Raw genomic sequence first — 20,830 nt, forward strand, 5'->3', positions numbered from 1 at the left:
TCATCAGCTTAGCCCCCTCTCTGCTCCGTCGTGGTCTTGTGGTTATCAATATGGCCAGGGTCCGGGCTAACCACTCGCACCTATCGGCTTAGATCTTGCTTCGGAGGTTGTGGTCATGTGGTTAACGATGGGACAGGGGATGGGGCCTAGTCCCCACCCTCTCCACCAATAACACTTCCATTGTCCACCACACAATCATGTGGTGTGTCATGAGCCTCGGGGGTCGGGATAACTACCCGCCCCCATAGCTCTTACACTATGGTTACGTTGGTCTCCAAATGACCTAGGGAAAGGGCCATGTGGCCCACCCCGCTTTGCCAACATGCCAACAACATGTCCATAAATCAAATCAATGCCAATGTTATAACAAACACCAAAGTCGTGGCATGTTGGTAAGTTTGTTGGTTAGTTAATGAAAGGTCATGGGTTTGATCCTGGTGGTGGTTGGTTGGCCCGTTCAAACCAATTTTGGATGAAAATTAAGGCCCACGTGGTGCCTCATTATTGGTCCACTGCAAAACCCTTTAGCCAATAAAAATGTGACACCTCAACCAGTATGGTACTACCACGTGGCTTCACAGGATTGGCCCATACTTCCCATTGTGCTTGCCCAGTCAGCTACTGATGTCAGCGTATGACCTGCCCAGTGAGCAACCCATTCAACCCTGCAAGTTGAATTTTTAGTTGTTGGGCAAAAACTTCAGAACATCATAACTTCCTCATATGGCGCTAGATTGAGGTGATTCAAGCAACGTTGAAATCAGGAAGACAAACACTATGATTTGGTGTTGTTTTTGGGAGATATTGAGAAATTTCATTTGTAAGCTTGTTTTTTTTTTATCTTCGGATCGATGTTGAAGGGAAGTTATCTATTTTTGGATGCTGGTTATGGGAGTGAGGTGTAGAGGGGGTGAGGAAGTTGTGTGTGCACAAGTAATTTTCCTGTGCATGCATGCTCGAGTCTCACAATTTGAGGTCTTATGTTGCAATGGAGATGGGAGCCTAGTTTTGACAACTAAGTTTTGGGTTCGAGTGAGGGTAGTCTAGGACTTGGGAGTCAACAACTTTTTTTGTGGTCCAGTGCCCGCTGTCCCTCATCTTCTCTTTCAAACCTTTCTTCCTACTCTAGAAAGGTATCAAGGCGTGTCTATGTTTTTTTGGGTAGTGTTTATTTCTAGATTGTTGGTTCATTTTATGGGTGGTGCTCAACATCATTTCTTTGCCTCCTGCTGCTAGGTTTTAATGGTAGTGTAGTGTAGATTCCCTACGACCCGAAATTGGTGTGGTGGCATTAGTGGTGCAGGTTCTCTACAATGGTGGGAAGTAGCCAGGTGTGGGTGGAGTGGGAGAGTTGTGTACTTAACCAATTGTGCCTTGGACATAGAGTGTGGGGAGGTAACCTTAGCTTGGAAGGCGAGGTTGGCCAACCCCCTATGCATTGGTTTGAGGGAGAAGTGGGGTCGAGGGTGGAGAAGGGTGGTGGAGCTAGTTTGGTCTTGAAGTAATGCCGTGCAAAGGCAGAGGGGAAGGGCCCAATGTGGAGCCAACCACTGTTGGAAACTCGAAGACTAGGTAGTGAGAAGCGAAGAACACAACAAGGAGAGTGGCATGATGGAGGAGGAGATCGCCCAAGAGCGAGCCCAATCACTGGGAAGAGTCGATCAGCGCCAACGCTATAGTCCATTGTCGAACAATTGCATGGAATCCAAGCCAACTTTGACATCCTTCGGGAGAAAAGATACGAAGACAAGAACGAGGTAATTGCTTACATAAAAAAATTGTAGTTTTCTGAAGGGGAAATCTTAGATCATCTAGCTTTTGTTTGTTGTAGCCAACACAGGTTCGATGAACACTTGGATGAAATAGAAGTGAGGATAACTCACATTGATTTCCATGTCCATGAGGGGCACAGTCCGCTGGTGGCCCGTGGAAAATACACAAATGAAAAACCCTCCATTGTAATTTGATGATTGTTGGCAAACTTTTTGTTCTGGACATTTTTTGGGCATTAGTGCTTCTTAGTCTTTTGGTTTTTTGTAAAAATTGTCTTTTTGTTTTTAAGTACTACACAACTCTCTCGGCCAAAAAGATTGGTCAGAGTGAGGCCAGAGAGCTAAGAAATCCTTGATCAAATGTAATCCATTTTTGGGAAATTAATATAAAAATTTCACTGCCAAAAAAAAATCTTGACCTTGATTTGTATATGCTACTATGAATATTCTAGAATATTTTGTGTAAATTAAATTTGAACCATCCATCTAATAATTATTGATAATTAAATTAAAATTTTAGAAGTCATATTCTAAAATAAACATGCATATCCCCTATCCACATTATTCTTTATAATATATTATTATTTAAAAATAATATAATGTAAAATTTTCAAATTCAATGATATTAAAAATGAGAAAGTAATAACAAAATAAATTACTTTATATGTGTTTGATAATGGAATTTACATCACCACTGCTACTATAACCCCTAGGTGAATTTGACCTCACCCAACAAGCCCCTAGGTGAATTTGACCTCACCCAACAAGAGTTCCGGGGTAAACAATTGAATATTTGTAATGGCATTTACTTGACATCTTCACATGCTTGGTAAGTAAACTATAACCCATAGGTGAATTTGGCCTCACCCAACAAGAGTTCCCGGGGTAAACAATTGAATATTTGTAATGGCATTTTTCACATGCTTAGTAAGTAAACTCTTGAAAAAAAACTCACAAATTTAATATGTTAATATAAAATTTAAATATTTAATTCATAAAAAATTGAAATTAATGATATACTTGTGTAAGTAACAAGACACTTTTAGTAACCACTATCTTATCTTTTGGATTTGAAACTGTGATCTCTTAAAAAAAAACATATACTTTTAATCATCATTCCCAAAAAATCATGAATATAATAATGAAGTAAAATTGTAAATTTAAGAAATTAATTTGGTCTTGATGATGAATTTCATTAATAGCTTTGAAATGTTCATGAGTCATTACTTTGTGATTTGTCGGTAAACTTCTATAAAAATTATTATGAATCACAAAAGTCTTAAATCAAATAAAAAATTAAATTGAAATTAAAATTTTTTAAAAATAAAATTAATGAAATTTAAAATTTGAAATTAAAAATTTTTAAAAATAAAATCTAAGAATTTTAATTTTTATATATGTAAAATATAATATAAATAATTTAGCGTATAATAAAAGTCACTCGAAAAATTTCAATTCAGAAATAATAAAATTACAATTTTATATAAATAATTTATAAATTTGAATAAGAAAAAGATTAATTAATAATAAACCAATAATCAAATGTTGAAAGCAAAACTTCCACGTCGCAATTTTATTATTAACGACTTCTTGTCAATGGCCCCCTCCTCCTCCCGTCTTGCACGCCATGACTCAACCCAACGACTACTTATTAACGACTTCTTGTCAATGGCCTCCTCCTCCTCCCGTCTTGCACGCCATGACTCAACTAATTAATAATTAAATGTCTGAAAGCAAAATTTCTGAGATGCTTCCGTTCCGTGTTCACCACGCCCAAAGTTTCATAATGACACCACCACCTCCGTCTTCACTACGCCCAAATTTCGGTGGAAATCTATGGAATTGTGGGTCCCGCTCCAGCTGAAATAAATAATCAAATAATCAAATAAATTATATAAATAATTTATAAATTTGAATAAGAAAAAGATTAATTAATAATAAACCAATAATCAAATGTTGAAAGCAAAACTTCCACGTCGCAATTTTATTATTAACGACTTCTTGTCAATGGCCCCCTCCTCTTCCCGTCTTGCACGCCATGACTCAACGCAACCACTTCTTATTAACGACTTGTCAATGGCCTCCTCCTCCTCCCGTCTTGCACGCCATGACCAACGCAACGACTTCTTGTCAATGGCCGCCTCCTCCTCCCGTCTTGCACGCCATGACTCAACGCAACAACTTCTTCTCCACTAATTAATAATTAAATGTTTGAAAGCAAAATTTCTGACTGGATCTTCCTATGCTTCCCTTCCTATGCTTCCCTTCCGTGTTCACCACGCCCAAAGTTTCATAATGACACCAACCACATCCTCCTCCTCCTTATTGGAAATAGCCCTTGCCTCTTCGGTACGCCCAAATTTCGGTGGAAATCTATGGAATTGTGGGTCCCGCTTCAGCGGAAATAAATAATAAAATAATCAGGTGTAGATCACTGAACGACCTGAATGTTGATCACTAGAAATTACGCCTCATCTTCACAGTCTTTCATCCGCTCTTTCGCTCGTTGACGAGAGGACGAAAAATTACATGATTCACCCCCTTCTCTCTTTATAAATACTCGTGACCATCCTTCACATTCATACCATCCTTTGCCATTCACTTCTCCAACATGCCGCTCCTCTGTTTTTCTTTTCCTCTTCATTTCCTCTTTTTCATCTTCACTTTTTCCTTCATCTCCGTCTCCTCCTCCTCTCTGCATTCATTTCATGACGATCGACAGAGTCTCTTAGCTTTCAAAAACAAAATAAGCAGTGATCCTCATGCTTCCATGGCCAACTGGAGTCTCGCACTCCCCTTCTGCAATTGGTCCGGCGTCACCTGCAGCCGCCGTCACATCAATAGAGTCGTCTCTCTCGAGCTCTCTTACATGGAACTGCAGGGCACCATCTCTCCTTACCTCGGCAATTTGTCCTTTCTCCATACGCTTGATCTTTCTGACAATGCCCTCCACGGTTATATCCCACGTCAACTGGGACGCCTTTTCCGTTTGAAGACGCTCTGGTTAGACCGCAATCAATTGGAGGGAAACATTCCGAGTGATCTGGGCAATTGCACAAATTTGGCTCACTTGGCGCTCACCTCCAACAATCTGATTGGAAGTATTCCCCATGAGCTGGGTTCCCTAACACATCTGCAGGAGCTTTACTTAGGAGCCAACATTCTCACAGGTATGAATCTTCTTCCTTTGGATTATTTTAGGGATTGCAAAAAATTATCTCCCTTTTTATCAAATATCTTAAAAGCTTTGAGTGACTTATATCTTAAAAGCTTTGAGTGACTTAAATTTTCACAAACAAGCTTTCGCAGGAAGCATTCCTGAAGAATTGGGCCTTCTCATTAATCTCCAATCACTTGATCTTTCTACCAATGCCCTCCATGGTCATATCCCAACTCAGTTGGGACGCCTTTTCCGTTTGAGGAGTCTCCAGTTGAACGACAATCAATTGGAGGGAAACATTCCGACTGATCTGGGCAATTGCACAAATTTGGATCACTTGGCGCTCACCTTCAACAATCTCACTGGAAGTATTTCGGAAAAGCTTGGGTCCCTCATACATATGGAAGAACTTTTCTTAGGTGCAAACAGCTTCACAGGTACTATTCGTCTTCCTTTGGAAATCTCTGGGCATTGATTATTTTAGAAATTTAAAAATGGTCTTACTTGTGTTATTGTGAATTGTCAGGTCCCATTCCCAAATTTCTGTCAAATTTCTCCTCTTTGGATTACTTGGAAATGGTTACAAATAAATTCACCGGTAGCGTTCCACAAGAATTTGGCCAACTCACTAGTCTCCAAGTCCTTTACCTCTTTGACAATGAATTATCAGGCGCCATTCCCTCTTCTTTGTCAAATATCTCCACTTTGGTTGTCTTGGATATTTCCACTAACAAACTCATTGGAAGTATTCCCACTTCTTTGTCAAATCTAGTTAACTTGAGAATTCTTTTTTTATGGGGAAATCAACTTAGTGGAAAGATACCAAGTTCCATTGGAAATTGTTCAAAACTCTATAAACTCTCCCTAGAGTATAACATGTTGAGTGGGAGTGTCCCAACAACATTAGGTAAGCTATCCCTCCTTCAAGGATTATATTTGCATTGTAATCAGCTTAATAGTGGCACTACTAAAACCATGCCTTTTCTTATAGCCCTCACAAATTGTTCCCACCTAAAAGATCTAGACTTGCGAGACAATAAACTCGCTGGTGTCTTACCCCTTGCCATAGGAAAACTTTCTACCAATTTGTCTTACTTAACATTAGCAAACAACTTGATAGAAGGGAACATCCCTCCACATATAGGCAATCTTACCAGCCTAACCTATCTAAATTTATCTGGAAATTCTTTAAACGGTAGCATTCCATCTTTAAGAAACCTTAAAATTTTAGAAAGATTAGTTTTAGGAAACAACAAATTACAAGGAGTTATCCCTGATGACTTCGAAAGTTTACAACGACTTGGTCTCTTGGACATCAGTGGAAACATACTCTCTGGAAAGATTCCCAATTCCCTTGCACCCCTTAAACAATTAAGATTTCTCCTCCTCCATCACAACCAATTATCAGGGACCATACCTTCCAACTTAGGAAACTGTGCAAATTTGGAATTGCTCGACTTGTCACACAATAAACTCATTGGAAACATACCACATGAGATTGCTAAGCTTTACAATCTAAATTTCTATTTGAATTTGTCTTGGAATTTATTAGAAGGCTCCTTGCCCACTGAGATTGGTAAAATGTCAATGGCTCAAGCTATAGACATTTCTGCTAATCACTTGAGTGGAGTCATTCCATCTACACTTGGAAGTTGTGTTGAAGTAATTTCGTTGAATTTATCTCGGAATTCCTTCCAAGGTTCTATTCCAGATTCACTTGAAAATTTGCAAAGCCTTATGAGCCTAGATCTCTCTTCCAACCTTTTATCTGGGACAATACCTATTACTCTCAACAAGTTGAAAATGCTTCAATATTTAAATCTATCTTTTAACAAGCTTGCTGGGGAAATTCCAACAGGGGGAATTTTTGCAAATGAATCAATTTCCATATCCTTAAATGGAAATCCCAACCTTTGTGGACCAAAAATATTCCAGTTATATCCTTGTCCGACACCAAGAGGTCATTCTACAATTGTCAAAAGAGTACTATTGACAGTGAGTGGAGCTATTGCTTTTATACTCTGTTGTTTGTTTTTAAGATTCCTATGGAGAGGGAATATGAATATACAAAACATTCATGTTTCAAGATCTATTTTCCAAAAGTTAGAGCATCCAAGGATCTCATATCAAGAGCTTCACATAGCGACTAATGGATTTGACAAAGCCAACTTGTTGGGAACAGGTAGCTTTGGGTCAGTTTATAAAGGAATTTTGAATGATGGCACACCTGTTGCTGTGAAGGTTTTCCAATTGCAAAATGACCAGAGTGAGAAGAGTTTTAAAGCAGAATGCAGTGTCTTCCAGAAGGTTCAACATCGAAATCTAGTCAAAATCATAACCTCATGTTCCAACCTCCATTTCAAAGCTTTAGTGTTCAAGTTTGTGTCTAATGGAAGCTTAGAGAAGCATTTGTATCCTAAAAGAGATGACAACAGTGGTGAGGATGTGTGTGAACTGGAGCTGAAAACACTATTAGACATTGCCATAGATGTGGCCCATGCAATGGAATATCTTCATCATGATTGTTTTGTGCAAGTAGTACATTGTGATATAAAGCCTAGCAATGTACTTTTGGATGAAAATATGTTAGGCCATGTCACAGATTTTGGTATTGCAAGATTGATTGGTGAAAGCTCTACAAATTCACATGCTTCATCACTTGCTTTAAGAGGATCCATTGGCTACATTGCCCCAGGTATGTCTTTCTTAAACAACATTTTCATTTTTATTCTCTCATTAACAATATTTGTATGGATTGATTGAGTAAAATTTAATGAAGGTTTCCTTTGTTGTAGAGTATGGATTGAGTGGGACAGTTTCCACCCAAGGGGATGTTTATAGCTATGGAATTCTTTTGTTGGAAATGCTTACCAGAAAACAACCAACTAGTGACATGTTTGTTGGAGACCTAAACTTGCACAATTGGGTGAACTTTGCATACCCAAACAATGTGAATGAGGTAATTGAAAGTAGCCTTTTTAGTGAGGTGTGTGGAGATGAAATTAATGAGAACAAAGTATATAAATGTCTACTAGATTTGCTGCATGTTGGTTTGCTTTGTTCAAAACATTCACCAGAAGAAAGACCAACTATGAGAGTTGTGGTAAGGATGTTGGAGAGTATCAAAGAGGATTTGGAGGAAAATGTAGTTGCTTCTAGAAGATTGAGACGAAGCATATCCAAGTTGCTTATCGATACAAATGCAATAAGGAATGATGCCTCTACATCAAATGACCAAAGTTCTTGTACATTTTAGTTTATGAAGTGAAGAATGGCAAATATTTTAGGTCTTGCCATCATTCATGTAATGTTAATATTTTTTTAACTTTTAATTATTCAAACAACTTCATGCTAGTATGCATTATCATATTGTCAACAAGGAAATTACATGGTTTTGCAACACTATATTGAATAGATTGTAGGTTTATATTCAATTGGATTTTTTCATCTATCAATGACGTCAATATTATTATCTATAGATTAAATTGCTTCGAAATTATTTGCATTATGTTTATATATATAGAAGAAACTATTTTTATTTAAAATGCAACAACAAACTTACAAACGTGGATTTGAACTTTATGACTTGATTATATGAACCATGTTGAAGTCTAGTTAGTTTGCTTGTATTGGTAGCAATAACTGAGTTGTTTGTAACATCCACTTACCATATATGTGTGTATGTGTGTTTTACAAACCATTTTCACCCCAAAAAAATTTGCAGGATCAATTTTTGGGTCTTAAAATTGTTTCAACTACATATGTTTCATCTCTTTCAATAACTCATAGAAAAACCAACCGTATATTTGAGACAGACAATGAGCTTTCCTATTTTAGGAAAAAAAAGGTTTTATTTGATAAACTAACTTATATTTGAAGGCGTAGAAACAAACAACCCCCCTTTAAGTGCTTCTTTAGAATCCATATTCACTATATAAGTTGAGGATTTAGTACTTTGGGTATGTAATTTTTGTAATAATAAGATTGTTGTCAACATTTCCCCCCTAATTACAAGGGTTGATGGTTTAGAGATAAGGACAAATATAATGCATCTTTCATATAAGGATGATATCAAATACGAACCTTGAATGGATTTGTCTTGGTCTTGGTCAATATGAGATGTGCGATGAAGACTCATTCACAGAATTATGGCTCCTTTTTTTCTGAAGTATACTATGAATTCTTTTTAGCATATATAGAACATAATTTCATAATTTTATTTTAATGAAATTACAAGTTCTTTTTGCATAGAAAAAAGAAGTGAAGGCATACAAATATAGCTAATTGAAAGTAAGAAGACCAAGGAAAAGTGTGGTATTGTAGTGAAAGCCTTATTTCCAAAACATCTACATCTACCTAGTGGTAAACTATGTCTACTTTTTCATCAAATAGTTGTATTGCAAAGAAACAAATAAGTTTTTCTAAGACCAAGAGAATGTGATATTTGAGTTTAATGCTTAATTCCAAAACATCTATATCCACATAATGGTCAAATTTATCTAGTTTTCATCCAATATTTACAAACAAATTATTGTGACCTTTTTCTAAGAAGCCTTATTATGTTTGCTTAGTAAGTCCATAAGTTAATGCATTTGTTAACATCTTATAAATGCATAAGTTGATGCATTTGTTATGCATTTGAAATCATCTTTAATATACTTAAGAGTGAGTTTGTGAGTTTTTTCTAAAAATGCTTGTTTTACTTGCCTAGTATGTTGAATTATTGATTATGTGTTTGAAATTATTTTTAAGGTTTTCAAGTGTGATCCCATTGTTTCAACATAATGTATAGCATTAGTTGCAATAACTAGGACAAATGGATCCACTAAATGTTTATATCTTTTCCAATACTAGTGGACATATAATATTAGTTGTCTACAAATAACTTGTTGCACCATTTCTTTCCAAAAATCAAGATTTATTAGAAAATGAATAAGCAAGACTATATAAGCACCATCGTACACTCCCAACATACTAATGATGGAAAAAAAATAGACTTTATAGATACTTCATCATTGGATTCTAGGGATTACACTTATGGGTATATTGAAGAAATCCTTTTAAGACCTATGCATGATGAAACTTGATGGAAGCATATTTTTAAAAGATTCTTAGGAAGCTTCCTAATATATAGGCAAAAATTTAACTCTTTAATGTGAAGGGAAAGTAAAAGTTTAATTAATAAGTGATCCAATCACTGAGGTGGAAGATCAATATGGAGTAACTTCCAAATAGTATCAATGCTAAATCTTATGGTTAGGTTTTCTATCATTCTTAATGTCCTTCCTTCTTTCAAATATATTTCCCTTTTCTTAATATTTACAAAAGTAATAAAAGTCGAAGTTGCATGGAAATATATATAGCTTCATGTAGAACCTTGAAAATAAAGCCTCCCACATTTCAAAGCAAAGGTGGAGGAACAATATTCAACACTAGTCTAAAACTAAAAGGAAAATAATCAAACTTCTTGCTAGTTTTGCATTTGCAATGGACACTTGCTAATTCTCTCTATTAATAAGTGATTATTTTGCTCTTAATTATATGCAATTTTATATTTCCTTTAGGATTAGTTTTCAACATCACCCTTTGCCGTAAGGGGTATCATAGATTTAATTTCAAGAACATAAATACTATGCTTGCCACATAAAAGCAACAAAAGTCAAATATTTTCCTTGTTCCTTCACAACTTTCAATTTCCTTTTTGAGAAGAAACAAAAAAAATAATAAAATTCTATGTTGCATAGAAGTATATATGGTTTGATGGAGAACCTTGACCACTAACCCATTGTATTCTTGATTAGACTAACCCAATTTTAAATCAATATAATCATATTGTAAACTTAATGTTGAAAATCTTTTAATAATGGATGAATTAATGAAATATGTGATGGATTCTTTTCTCACATGGAAAGATTTGGGCCATGTAAGATATCATTTCCTCTAAGTACTTGTCACACATATAACAACTATCTCCCCCCTCTTATTATTTGTTATATCCTGAATTAATTTTAAATTTAATATTGCTAATATCGCAATTGAATAGGATAACACAAAATTAAGAAATTTAAACTTGTAAATCGTGAAGAAAGTTTACTGGGTAAATAAGCATAAATGTAAAGAGGCATTGTTCATAGGCAAGTTAAAATAATTGCTACTTGTGATATTTAATAATGTAAACCATGCATAAATGTGAATGTACAAAAATAAGAATGAAGACTCCATGGATAAGTGAGAGAGGAGGATCTTATGGAATCTCTTGAGAAATTTTTGAATATTATTAGATGGTTAAATGAAATATCTTATTATGATGTGTCTATTATGGTCACCATGTACTCTTTTAAAAGAAATATATGTATGATATGTGAGAAATCAATGCAATGTGATGTTTAAAGTATATATGTGTTCTTATGGTGAAATTTTGTGTGTCAATGTTTTTTTATATTTGTGTACATATTCATAACATTTGGTATTAGAGTTGTGGTTTCTCTCATGATGATATTACAATGAGAATGATGTGTATATGACTTTGATGGTTCTAATGACCAAGAGCTACAATGGAGAAGAGAGAACTAGCACTTGAAATGCTTGCAATCCAAAAAGAAGGCATCAATGAAGGGGAAATGTGTTGCTTCTAGATTTGTTACCTGTAAAATTAAGGCTTTCTTTCATTATTGATCTATTTTCAATGATTAAGATGTGTTGAAAAGTATATTCAGAAGCATCAAAGGGTATTTTTATGTTTTTAGGATTCATCTTTGGTCGGACATTGATCATATAAAAAATGGATTTTATGTAATCATGGAATGTGCATTCAATAAAATGTAGATTATGGTCATTATACACAATAAAATTAAGCAAGTAGTGTATCATTGGAAATATCTTTAAACTTGACCAAATCCCTCTTAAGATGGACTTAAAATGTCAAATGTGAAGGAAAAAATATTGAAGGAAAAAATATTGCTGAAAATTTTCACCCAAAGTGGAAAAACAAACATCGTAAGTGAAAAACATGTTTTTCTCACTATATAAAGCATATTTTTACAAGATAACAATTGGAAATAGGAAACCCTAGTGATTATTCAAATTTTTATCTTTCATTTTTTCAATTAATTTAATTAGTGAGATTTTTATTGATTAAATTTTGATGGTTTGTGAAAGCTACAATAAAAGAATTTCATGCAATATTTGTAGGCTGCAACACAAATTTGAGGCAATGTGAAGGTGTCTTCAGGTTATCCTCATAGAGATTTCTAGTGTGTTCTCTAAATTTTTTAGTTATTGTTGAATTCATAAAATTTGATGAATTCACTAATTAAGTCATCAAAATTAATTGAAAAGTTTGGAATGTTGAATCAATGTAAAATTGAAGTCAGTAATAATCTTTCTAGAAAAATCATTAAAAATAGTTGACAAAAAGAGTCAAAGCCAAGTTTATTTAAGCCAAGCCTATTAAGTCAATTCAAATCACTTGAGTAAATTTTTTCAAAAGTGTCAGAAATTTGGCATTTCTCTCAACCCCAAAAAAACATTATTTGGTTTGCAAGAAGGAAAACTGTTGGGACACATAATTTCGAAAGAAGGAATCAAGATAGATCCCAGTAGAATCGAAGCTATACTCAAAATTAATCCCCCTAGGAATATAAAGGAAGTTCAATATTTTATTGGACAAATAAATTTTCTAAGGAGATTCATTATGAATTTAGTTGAGATTTTAAAGAACATAACCAATATGCTAAAGAAAGATACTGAGGTGAAATGGAACATGGAAGCTAGACAATCATTTAATAGTGTAAAGTCGGCTTTAACTCAGGTACCTGTGTTAATTAGTCCAGATTTTGCTAAATATTTCCTAATTTTTTCATTTGCTTCAGAGCACACCATTGCTACAGTCCTCCTACAAAAGAACAATGAGGGCCACGAACATCCTATTCCTTTTTTCAGCAAATCTTTAAGAGATACAACATTGAAATATGACATTATGGAAAAGTAAGCTTTTGCCCTGGTAAAGGCCATAAAATATTTTAGAGTGTATATTCTTCATTCACACATCATTGCTTTTGTTCCAAGTGCAGTAGTTAAAGATATACTGACTCAGAATGATCCGGATGGGAAAAGGGGTAAGTGGATTTTTGTTATATTAGAATATGATATTGAAATTTGACCCACTAAACTCATCAAAGGTCAAGGGTTAGCAAAATTAATGGAAGAATCTAACTTACATGCTTTAAATATAAAATTTCTAGCAATATTTAATGAACTAGATGAGTTGGGGACTCCATAGGTAGTAGAAGCTTTTGCTACCTCTCCCTGGTATGCAAACATTATTTATGTTCTTCATAATTTACAAGCTCCTCCTAGTTTAACTAAAACAAAGACTAGAATTATCAAACTTAAAGATGTTAAGTTTTGTATTTTGAATGAAAATTTGTATTGGAAAGATGTTGGTGGTGTTTTAATAAACTATTTTTTGAAAAATGAAGCAGATAAAGTCATGCAAGAGTTCCATGAAGGAGACTGTGGTGGACACCTGTATTGGAAGACTACTACAAATAAGATTCTGAGGGCAAGTTTTTACTAGCCCACCTTATTCTCTGATATCCAAAAGAAAGTTACTTCATGCCACAAATGCCAAATATTTGAAGGTAAAAAGAAACTTTTTCCTTTGCTCTTAAGACCTATATCTGTTGAAACTCCTTTCCAACAATGGGGCCTTCACTTTATAGGAGAAATCCACCCTACCTCATTTTCCCAACACAAGTGGATTCTGACAACCACTGCTAACTTTACAAAATGGATAGAAGTCGTCCCTACCAGAGAAGCTTCTGATGTAGTCATCATAAAATTCCTAGAGAACAATATCCTTGCTAGATTTGGTTTCCCTAGGAAAATTATTATTGACAATGCTACAACTTTTAGGTCAAAAAAGATGGTAGATTTTTGCAACAAATATCAGATAACATTGGGACATTCTACAGCCTATTACCCTCAGGGAAATGGACTAGCAGAATATTCCAATAAAAGCTTAGTTAACATTATTAAAAAGTTGTTGCAGGACAACAAAAAAGCATGGCACAACAAGCTGGCTAATGCATTATGGGCAGGCATGCTTACTACCAAAAAGTCAATAGGCATGTCTCCATATAAGCTAGTTTATGGGATAGATGTTGTTTTTCCAACTTCATTGGGAATACCTGTTTTAAATATGATGCAAGAATTGGATGTCAAAATTTGCAAAGGAGAATAAACCAGACAATCCATTTGCAGTAGACAAGAGAAGCAGTGCATAACAGAACTCGGTTGATCCAAGATAGAATCAAGAAAACGTTTGACTGAAGGACAAAAGATGATGACTTTCATATCGACCATCATGTTCTGAAATGGGATTCCAGAAGGTAAGAAGAAAGAAAGCATGGTAAGTTTGACAACTTGTGGATGGGACCTTACATTATTGATTCTTACCAAGGTAACAATGCATTTTTTTCTAAAGAACACAGATGGAACAGAAATACCTGGAGGACCTATCAATGGAAGGATTCTCAAGCATTATGTTTTTCAGGAATAAAAAAGTGTTTTTATCACACCCATTGTAGATACTGTTTACTTTTGCATTGTCATGAGTGGGTAGCTTATGTTTGAAAGTTGAATCCTGTGGAGAAGGCCCTAAGCTTTGAGGCATTTTTCCACCATAACTATAGAAAATAGAAAAAATCATATGCATCCAATACTGAAGATAAGGATTCAAGGATATTAGTCTACGGTGTTGTTGACACTTCACCAGGAAGTGTCATCTCCAGCTGGAGCCACTGTTAGGGTCCTATAATTTATAGGATCAATTGATCATTGAATAATTTCTTTCAGTATTTTGGATTCTGAATAATATAGCTTTCTGCAAATGATTTCCAAAAAAGATGGAAAAAATGAAAGAAATAAATGAAAAGAGGGTATAAATACAAAAATAGAATAAAATGGAAAAAGAGAAGAAGTGATAAATGAACCCCACAAAAATGAATAAATATGAAAGTGATGCTAGACCAATTGCCACTAGTAGCCTTCTGTCTTTGTAAAGAATAAATTCATGAAATTGTGTGCATCTTGCTTAAAATGCCACAATCCCTTTCTGCTTGAAACATACAGTTTAATCATGTTCAAGTTGATTTAAATTTATGTTAATTAGGTGAGAGCGAATAACTTAGCCAAACAATTTAACCTTGGCTAAGATTAGATGGGTAGAAAAGGAGAATAAAGTTAATCCAACCGTATAATCTGGATTATTGTAGTTGAGTAGGTTACTTTGGTGTTTGAAATAAATATTTTTAAATCTCTTTAGAATGAAAAATTTGACAAGGTTTGCACGTTTAAATGCACCCTAATTTGCTTTAGAATAGTATTAGGATATGAAAATAAAGGTTTTTTATGTAATAATTCTGAGGTGATTCGTTACCTAAAGTTTGGACCTTGGGTTATAATTCATGTGCCAGAAACATATTGTGGGACCAGCCCGTGTTAAACCCCGCCTTTTTCACGACCTCGCGATCACCCATTGCATTGATCTGACAACCCACAATAGATTTCGGACTCCCCCGAAGTGATAACGTTTAACGACAGGGGGGGTCCGAAAATCGATTTACCACCCCCTTACATGTCAGCATCATGGGATTTCAAACCCCCCCCCTCCATTTACCGGATACCGCCTACCCCCCCTCTGAAAGCAGTATTGCCATCCCACATTAATCCACCTTCCTACCATGTGTCGCCTCCACATCCCATTGCAGCTCCCATTCCCATCACACCACCTATCCCTACTCCTGTCACTCCCGCCAATGGTCCCACACCACTCGCCCACAAATCCTCGACTGCCACGTCTGAGACCGTTGCACCCACCATAAAAATTTTTTCCGTTCGCTTGATCCAATTACAGGAATTAATTCCAAATCAAGACCTTTAAGCCAACGGTTAAGCCCGGTCCGCGCATTATAAAAATTTAATTTGCCTCTGTGATTACACGTTTCTTTCATCACTTCATGAACATCATTCCTACCTCTGTTGCACCATTATCTCTCAACAACATTTCCATTGCCCGTAACCAATAAATCTACAGAGGTCTGCCACTAAATTCCCCTCAATCATTGAAACTTATTGCCCATACCTCCTATTACATTCTTCCACTCTTCGTTCTGCAACTACCATGGCACCTAAAGCCGCCCCTGTAGTCAATCCTATGCTCACTCCCCCTATTGAATTAGACCATATTCCACTTGCTCACTCCCCCTCTTCGAATTATGTTGTTGGTTTCGTGATAATTTCCTTGATCAATCCGATGAGATACACCTCTGGCAATCCATACTTCCTCTATTTTTTGTCCCCTAGTCTTATCATTTTCCCGAATTCTTTCTAAGATGCCAAGCCTATTACCTTCCAAGCAAGAGGTCAATTATTTCCCCAAATGGTGAAATTCTCTTCACCATCATAGCTAACAGTATAAACCAAATGCTGCAAGTTCCCCACTATGATTCCCTCTCCCTTTTCTCCCTTGAAGCTCTCATAGAAATTTACTAGAAATTAACCTTCCCCCAGAGAGCTGCCATTTTTGAAATTTTCCTCCCTGAAGACTCTCAACTCCCTAAGAAAAACCCCCCATATCCCTCTTCTATGTTCCCTCAAAGGACAAGACAGATTATCTTTGTCTTGTCATTCGTTCTTGGTTACTATTCAGATGAATGGGAATATGAGCCTATTCTAGGATTTCTATCCATCCTTTCTTCAGAAGAAGGACCATCAGTCACCTTTGACTATGGTCACTTCTTAGCAAATGTAATTCATGAACAATTCCTTTAGTTTTTAACTGAAGGAATGTTTAGATATTCTTCAATTCTCATGTATATGTTTATGTTATTTCAAACAAATAAGTTTCCATTCATAGTGCAAAAGCTTGATCAACAATGAGAGCCACAATCAGTTGTCTTCTGGACTTCCTTAGAAGACAAACACAGGAATTTAGCTTCTCAGAGTTCATAGACAAGTTTGTGTATCCAAAAAATTGTTTTCTAAGTGGCCAGCAGGTTCCAAGGATTAGTGAATACATTCAGAAGGTTTTATAGCTCAGTGAATAGGTCAAAATAGGGGACTGGTACCTTTACCAGCCATTCACAGAAATAAGAGTGTAAGGTTCAGAGCTGCCACCATACAAACTGCCTAAGTATTTTCCAATGAGAATATTTGCCTTGGAATACATCAGGTAAATAATTCATTCTGATAACATCCATTTCGTGGCAACTAACAAGAAATCTCAGTTCCGGATCAAAACATAGATAGGACACTTCATCTGCAATAGTAGAGCAGTAGGAGAGGAAGCAGACCTCCTGCTGAAACAAATGAACTTCCCTCTCAGTTTCACTTGGTCTTATGACCCCTTTGGGGTAATTTCCAAGTTAAGAGTGGAACAAAAAGCCACACCCTATGTGCATACTCAGAGGCTAGAAATAGAGAAATATATGAACCAGCACGCTTGGGTAGAAAATACATTGCAGGAGGTTGAGGAGAAGGTACTTTCCAGGACAGCTTCAAAGACTCCCATATGCAGAGAAAAGACAGATAAGAGACCAAGGGAATATGATTCTCCATCAGTCACAAAAGTCTCAGCTAAATAGTTCAAAATATATACTAAGAAGATTAAAACAGGCTCTAAAATAGACTTCCCATCACTCGAGGACACACAAGGCAATATTGTGCTCTCCGGTTTGAAGACTTTTAAGTTGGATAGTCCCCATCATCCTCCACTACTAAAGAGATTCCAACCACTATACCTCAAATACCAGAATCATCCACAGAGCAGAGGCAATTGGATATTTTTTAAAGATATAAGGAGATTAAGCAGAGGAATGAAGCCATTCATGATAACATATCTGCTCAATTCAGGAAGCAATCTTCCTCCATCTAGCACAGGCTCATCTCAACATATGATACAGAGAAGGGAAGGATGCATATGGAATTCTTGCAGACCCAAGTCCCTCAACCAAAGTCAACAACAAATTTCAAACAAACCACTTTTGAATTTGAGGCAAAGGATGTCCATCATTTAGACTAAATAGATATGCACAGGAAGGCAGGAGTGATGATATATTTTACTTTTACATAGACTGATATTACTGCCTCTAAAGTACAACTTACTTTAAATAATGTGCAGTCTCAGATTAAATTGGAGAAAGTGTCCTCACTTGCCAAAGATACCAGAATCAAATACTTGGAGGAAATGGTGATTAAAGCAGGCTTTGATCCAGACAATTTGAAATCCATGGAGGAGATAATCAGAAATAAAAATGGTGACATTGCAACCTTAAAGAAACAATTGAAGTTTCCAGCGACAGAAGACCCCCAAGCCAAGGAACTTGGAGAGACATAACTACAAAAGGAAGAGATGTTGAAGCTTCTAGTGGAACAAGGTGCATAGATAAAATAAATGGAAGTAGAATTGGACAAGTTAATAAAGGAAAAGGAATAAAGTTCACAACTTGCAGTTGTTCCTCCTGATGCAGTTCCCATTGCATCTGTACTACAAACAAGTTTCCCTACGACAACCACGACAACAGGAACATCATCTTCTATTGTGCTTACAACAACAGTTGATGATGAATCGATTAAGTTAGCTCAATCAATGGAAAACATGTCTATATAGGGAGAAGAGCTAAAGAAGCTGAAGCTGTTGGTAAATATTTTACAGGACCAGAGTACAAGGTTTGAAAATGTCTACATGACAGAAACACATAAGTCCCAGACATTGTCCCAAAGATTGCAGAAAATGGAAAAAGACTGTACCATGGGCAATACATTGGCACATGTAAAGGAAAATATCTGGAAAAGGATCAATGGAGACATGGAGGACATTTGGCCTTCAATCCAAATCATTTTAGAGAAACAAAATCTGATTGAACATTCAAATGAGGCCATTGAGCAAGTCAGAAAGAAACTGGGAGATAAACCAAATGAAGCCACTGAGCTTATCAAATTTCTAAACTCCAAGAACAGTTAGGAATTGGAAGAGTTAAAAATTGAAGACATGACTGAAAAAATTTTGGAAGTCAGGAAAGTGTTGACTAAAGGAAATATTATGAGACAAATTGAAGAGAAGGGCTGAATTATGAACATAGGTATACAAAAGTTCTTTGCCAAACTGGAACTTCTCTACAATAAAGGACTTCCAAACTTGTTAGTGATTAACGAAAAGCTCAACACGTGGTCAGATTACAATGAGCAGATTATGACCAAGGCAAGAGATAGTTCAAAGGTTATAGCTAGAAGACTCAGTATGACAGGAAAAGCTTTTCTGGAAGCATTGTCATACGATCACGACATTCAGGATGCAATTCCAAATCTATTCATCACCCAGCCGACATTATCCAGATATACTGAAGTCAACGAAGTGTACATGAAATTGATGAAGATTAATATCCCAAGTGAACAACGTTGGGATAAACTTTGTGAGTTACTGGAGTAAAATGTAGTTTTGGGGACACAACTCAATGTTACAGCACATGCAAAATATGAGTGCTAGACACCCAGCTATTCCACCATTTCATTGCCACCACTTCAGACAGTTCGAATTTCCCTGATATCATTGTAATAAGTTAGCTTGATTCAGTTTTATCATTTTGTATATACATCCTAGTCATTCTGACATGATATTTTTGTAAATTAATTATAAATACTTCATCTTCAGAAGTATCAAGGGTTGGTTTTTGTATGAAGAACACTATTGTATATTTTTCTGAAGCATCAACAGATTACCAGTAATACAGAAGCTCTTTCACAGGATTCTTGTGTCAAGTTGTTGGTGAAGTGCATCTATATGTCCCATGTGTTTATATTTCTCTGTTTATAGCACATATTTGTTTTCCAAATCTGAATTATTCAATAAATAAATAAAGGGTAGAATTTGTTTAAATCTACACTTTGCACTGGGTTACAAATAATTTCTATGTTTTCTTCTGATCTTTAAATATAGAATTCAGGTAACAATGCTCTATATTTTAAAGTGAACCTTAATATGTTCTTCTTCTCTAGTTCACATACTTTAAACAATCGATTCGATTTGGCTACCTTTCCCTGTGAGATCTATCTGTAGACACTAAAGTCGATTTGTACTTTATGTAATAGACTCCATAGCCGAATGGTAATCTAGTTATCAACCAACCATTCAAATGTAAATCAAACTCCAAACTTCATAACTAGCCTAATATTCGATCAAACAAAGTTAAATATTACAGAGAGAGCCCTCTCTAAAGCTAGCAAGGCTAGATCCCAACTTCCAAAGTTGGTTTGTGGTTATCTTGGTGATTTTCTTCTGCAACCTCAGATAATTACTGAGTGATAACAGATTTAATGTTGAAAAGAGTCATTTTGTGTCAGGGGTTGGTCACCTGGATGGGTTTAGTGGCTCTTGGGGGTTATATTGCATGTGTAGAAGGTCAGGTTGTTTGGGTTCCATTAGTTCCACTTCCTTAACTGCTACATAGGGAGTTGAATCATATGATAGTAACTCTTCATCACATTTATACCCTGGTTGTCTAATTATTTGGGTAGCTCTGGGAGGAGGATATTACACTCTTGGTCCTCTTCCAGAAGCTTAACCATCTCATCCTTCTCTTTTGTAGATGAAGTGGTGGATGCAGACTCAAGGAAACCACTTTTTTGATTTAACATATAAGAAATGTTCTTCATCCGGCAAAGGGTACAATCACCAGTCATTCCATGACCACAAACTTGTTGAGTCTTGGGGGAAGCTTTAGTAGCTGAACATTCCCCAGTTTGCTCTTCAATGACATTCTACAACATCAAACCTAAATTCTTATTTTCATCCTCTTATGCTTCAAGCAATCTCCTCAATTCCATATTCTCCACTATG

The 20,830-nt window shown here is 35.8% G+C and overlaps 1 protein-coding gene across 1 annotated transcript; it reads left to right on the plus strand.

Annotated features, from left to right (window-relative positions):
* The first annotated feature begins 4,326 nt into the window (after positions 1-4,326).
* Positions 4,327-8,316, plus strand: LOC149244424 (uncharacterized). The gene is made up of 4 exons (XM_089374851.1): positions 4,327-4,942; positions 5,082-5,369; positions 5,459-7,627; positions 7,728-8,316. The coding sequence occupies exons 1-4, from the start codon at positions 4,384-4,386 to the stop codon at positions 8,186-8,188; spliced, it is 3,477 nt and encodes a 1,158-aa protein (XP_089230977.1). The 5' UTR covers positions 4,327-4,383; the 3' UTR covers positions 8,189-8,316.
* The last annotated feature ends 12,514 nt before the right edge of the window (positions 8,317-20,830 follow it).

Source organism: Pinus tabuliformis, chromosome 8 (assembly GCF_031772625.1).
Source record: "Pinus tabuliformis cultivar Carrire ecotype Pingquan chromosome 8, CPIR1, whole genome shotgun sequence".
NCBI classification, from domain to species: Eukaryota; Viridiplantae; Streptophyta; class Pinopsida; order Pinales; family Pinaceae; genus Pinus; species Pinus tabuliformis.

Excerpts from the sequence above, each read along its gene's own strand:
- LOC149244424 (XM_089374851.1), top strand. The coding sequence starts at position 4,384 with ATGCCGCTCCTCTGTTTTTCTTTTCCTCTTCATTTCCTCTTTTTCATC. Across the intron at positions 5,370-5,458 it reads AGGTGCAAACAGCTTCACAG|GTCCCATTCCCAAATTTCTG; the intron begins GTACTATTCGTC and ends GTGAATTGTCAG. Across the intron at positions 7,628-7,727 it reads CATTGGCTACATTGCCCCAG|AGTATGGATTGAGTGGGACA; the intron begins GTATGTCTTTCT and ends CCTTTGTTGTAG.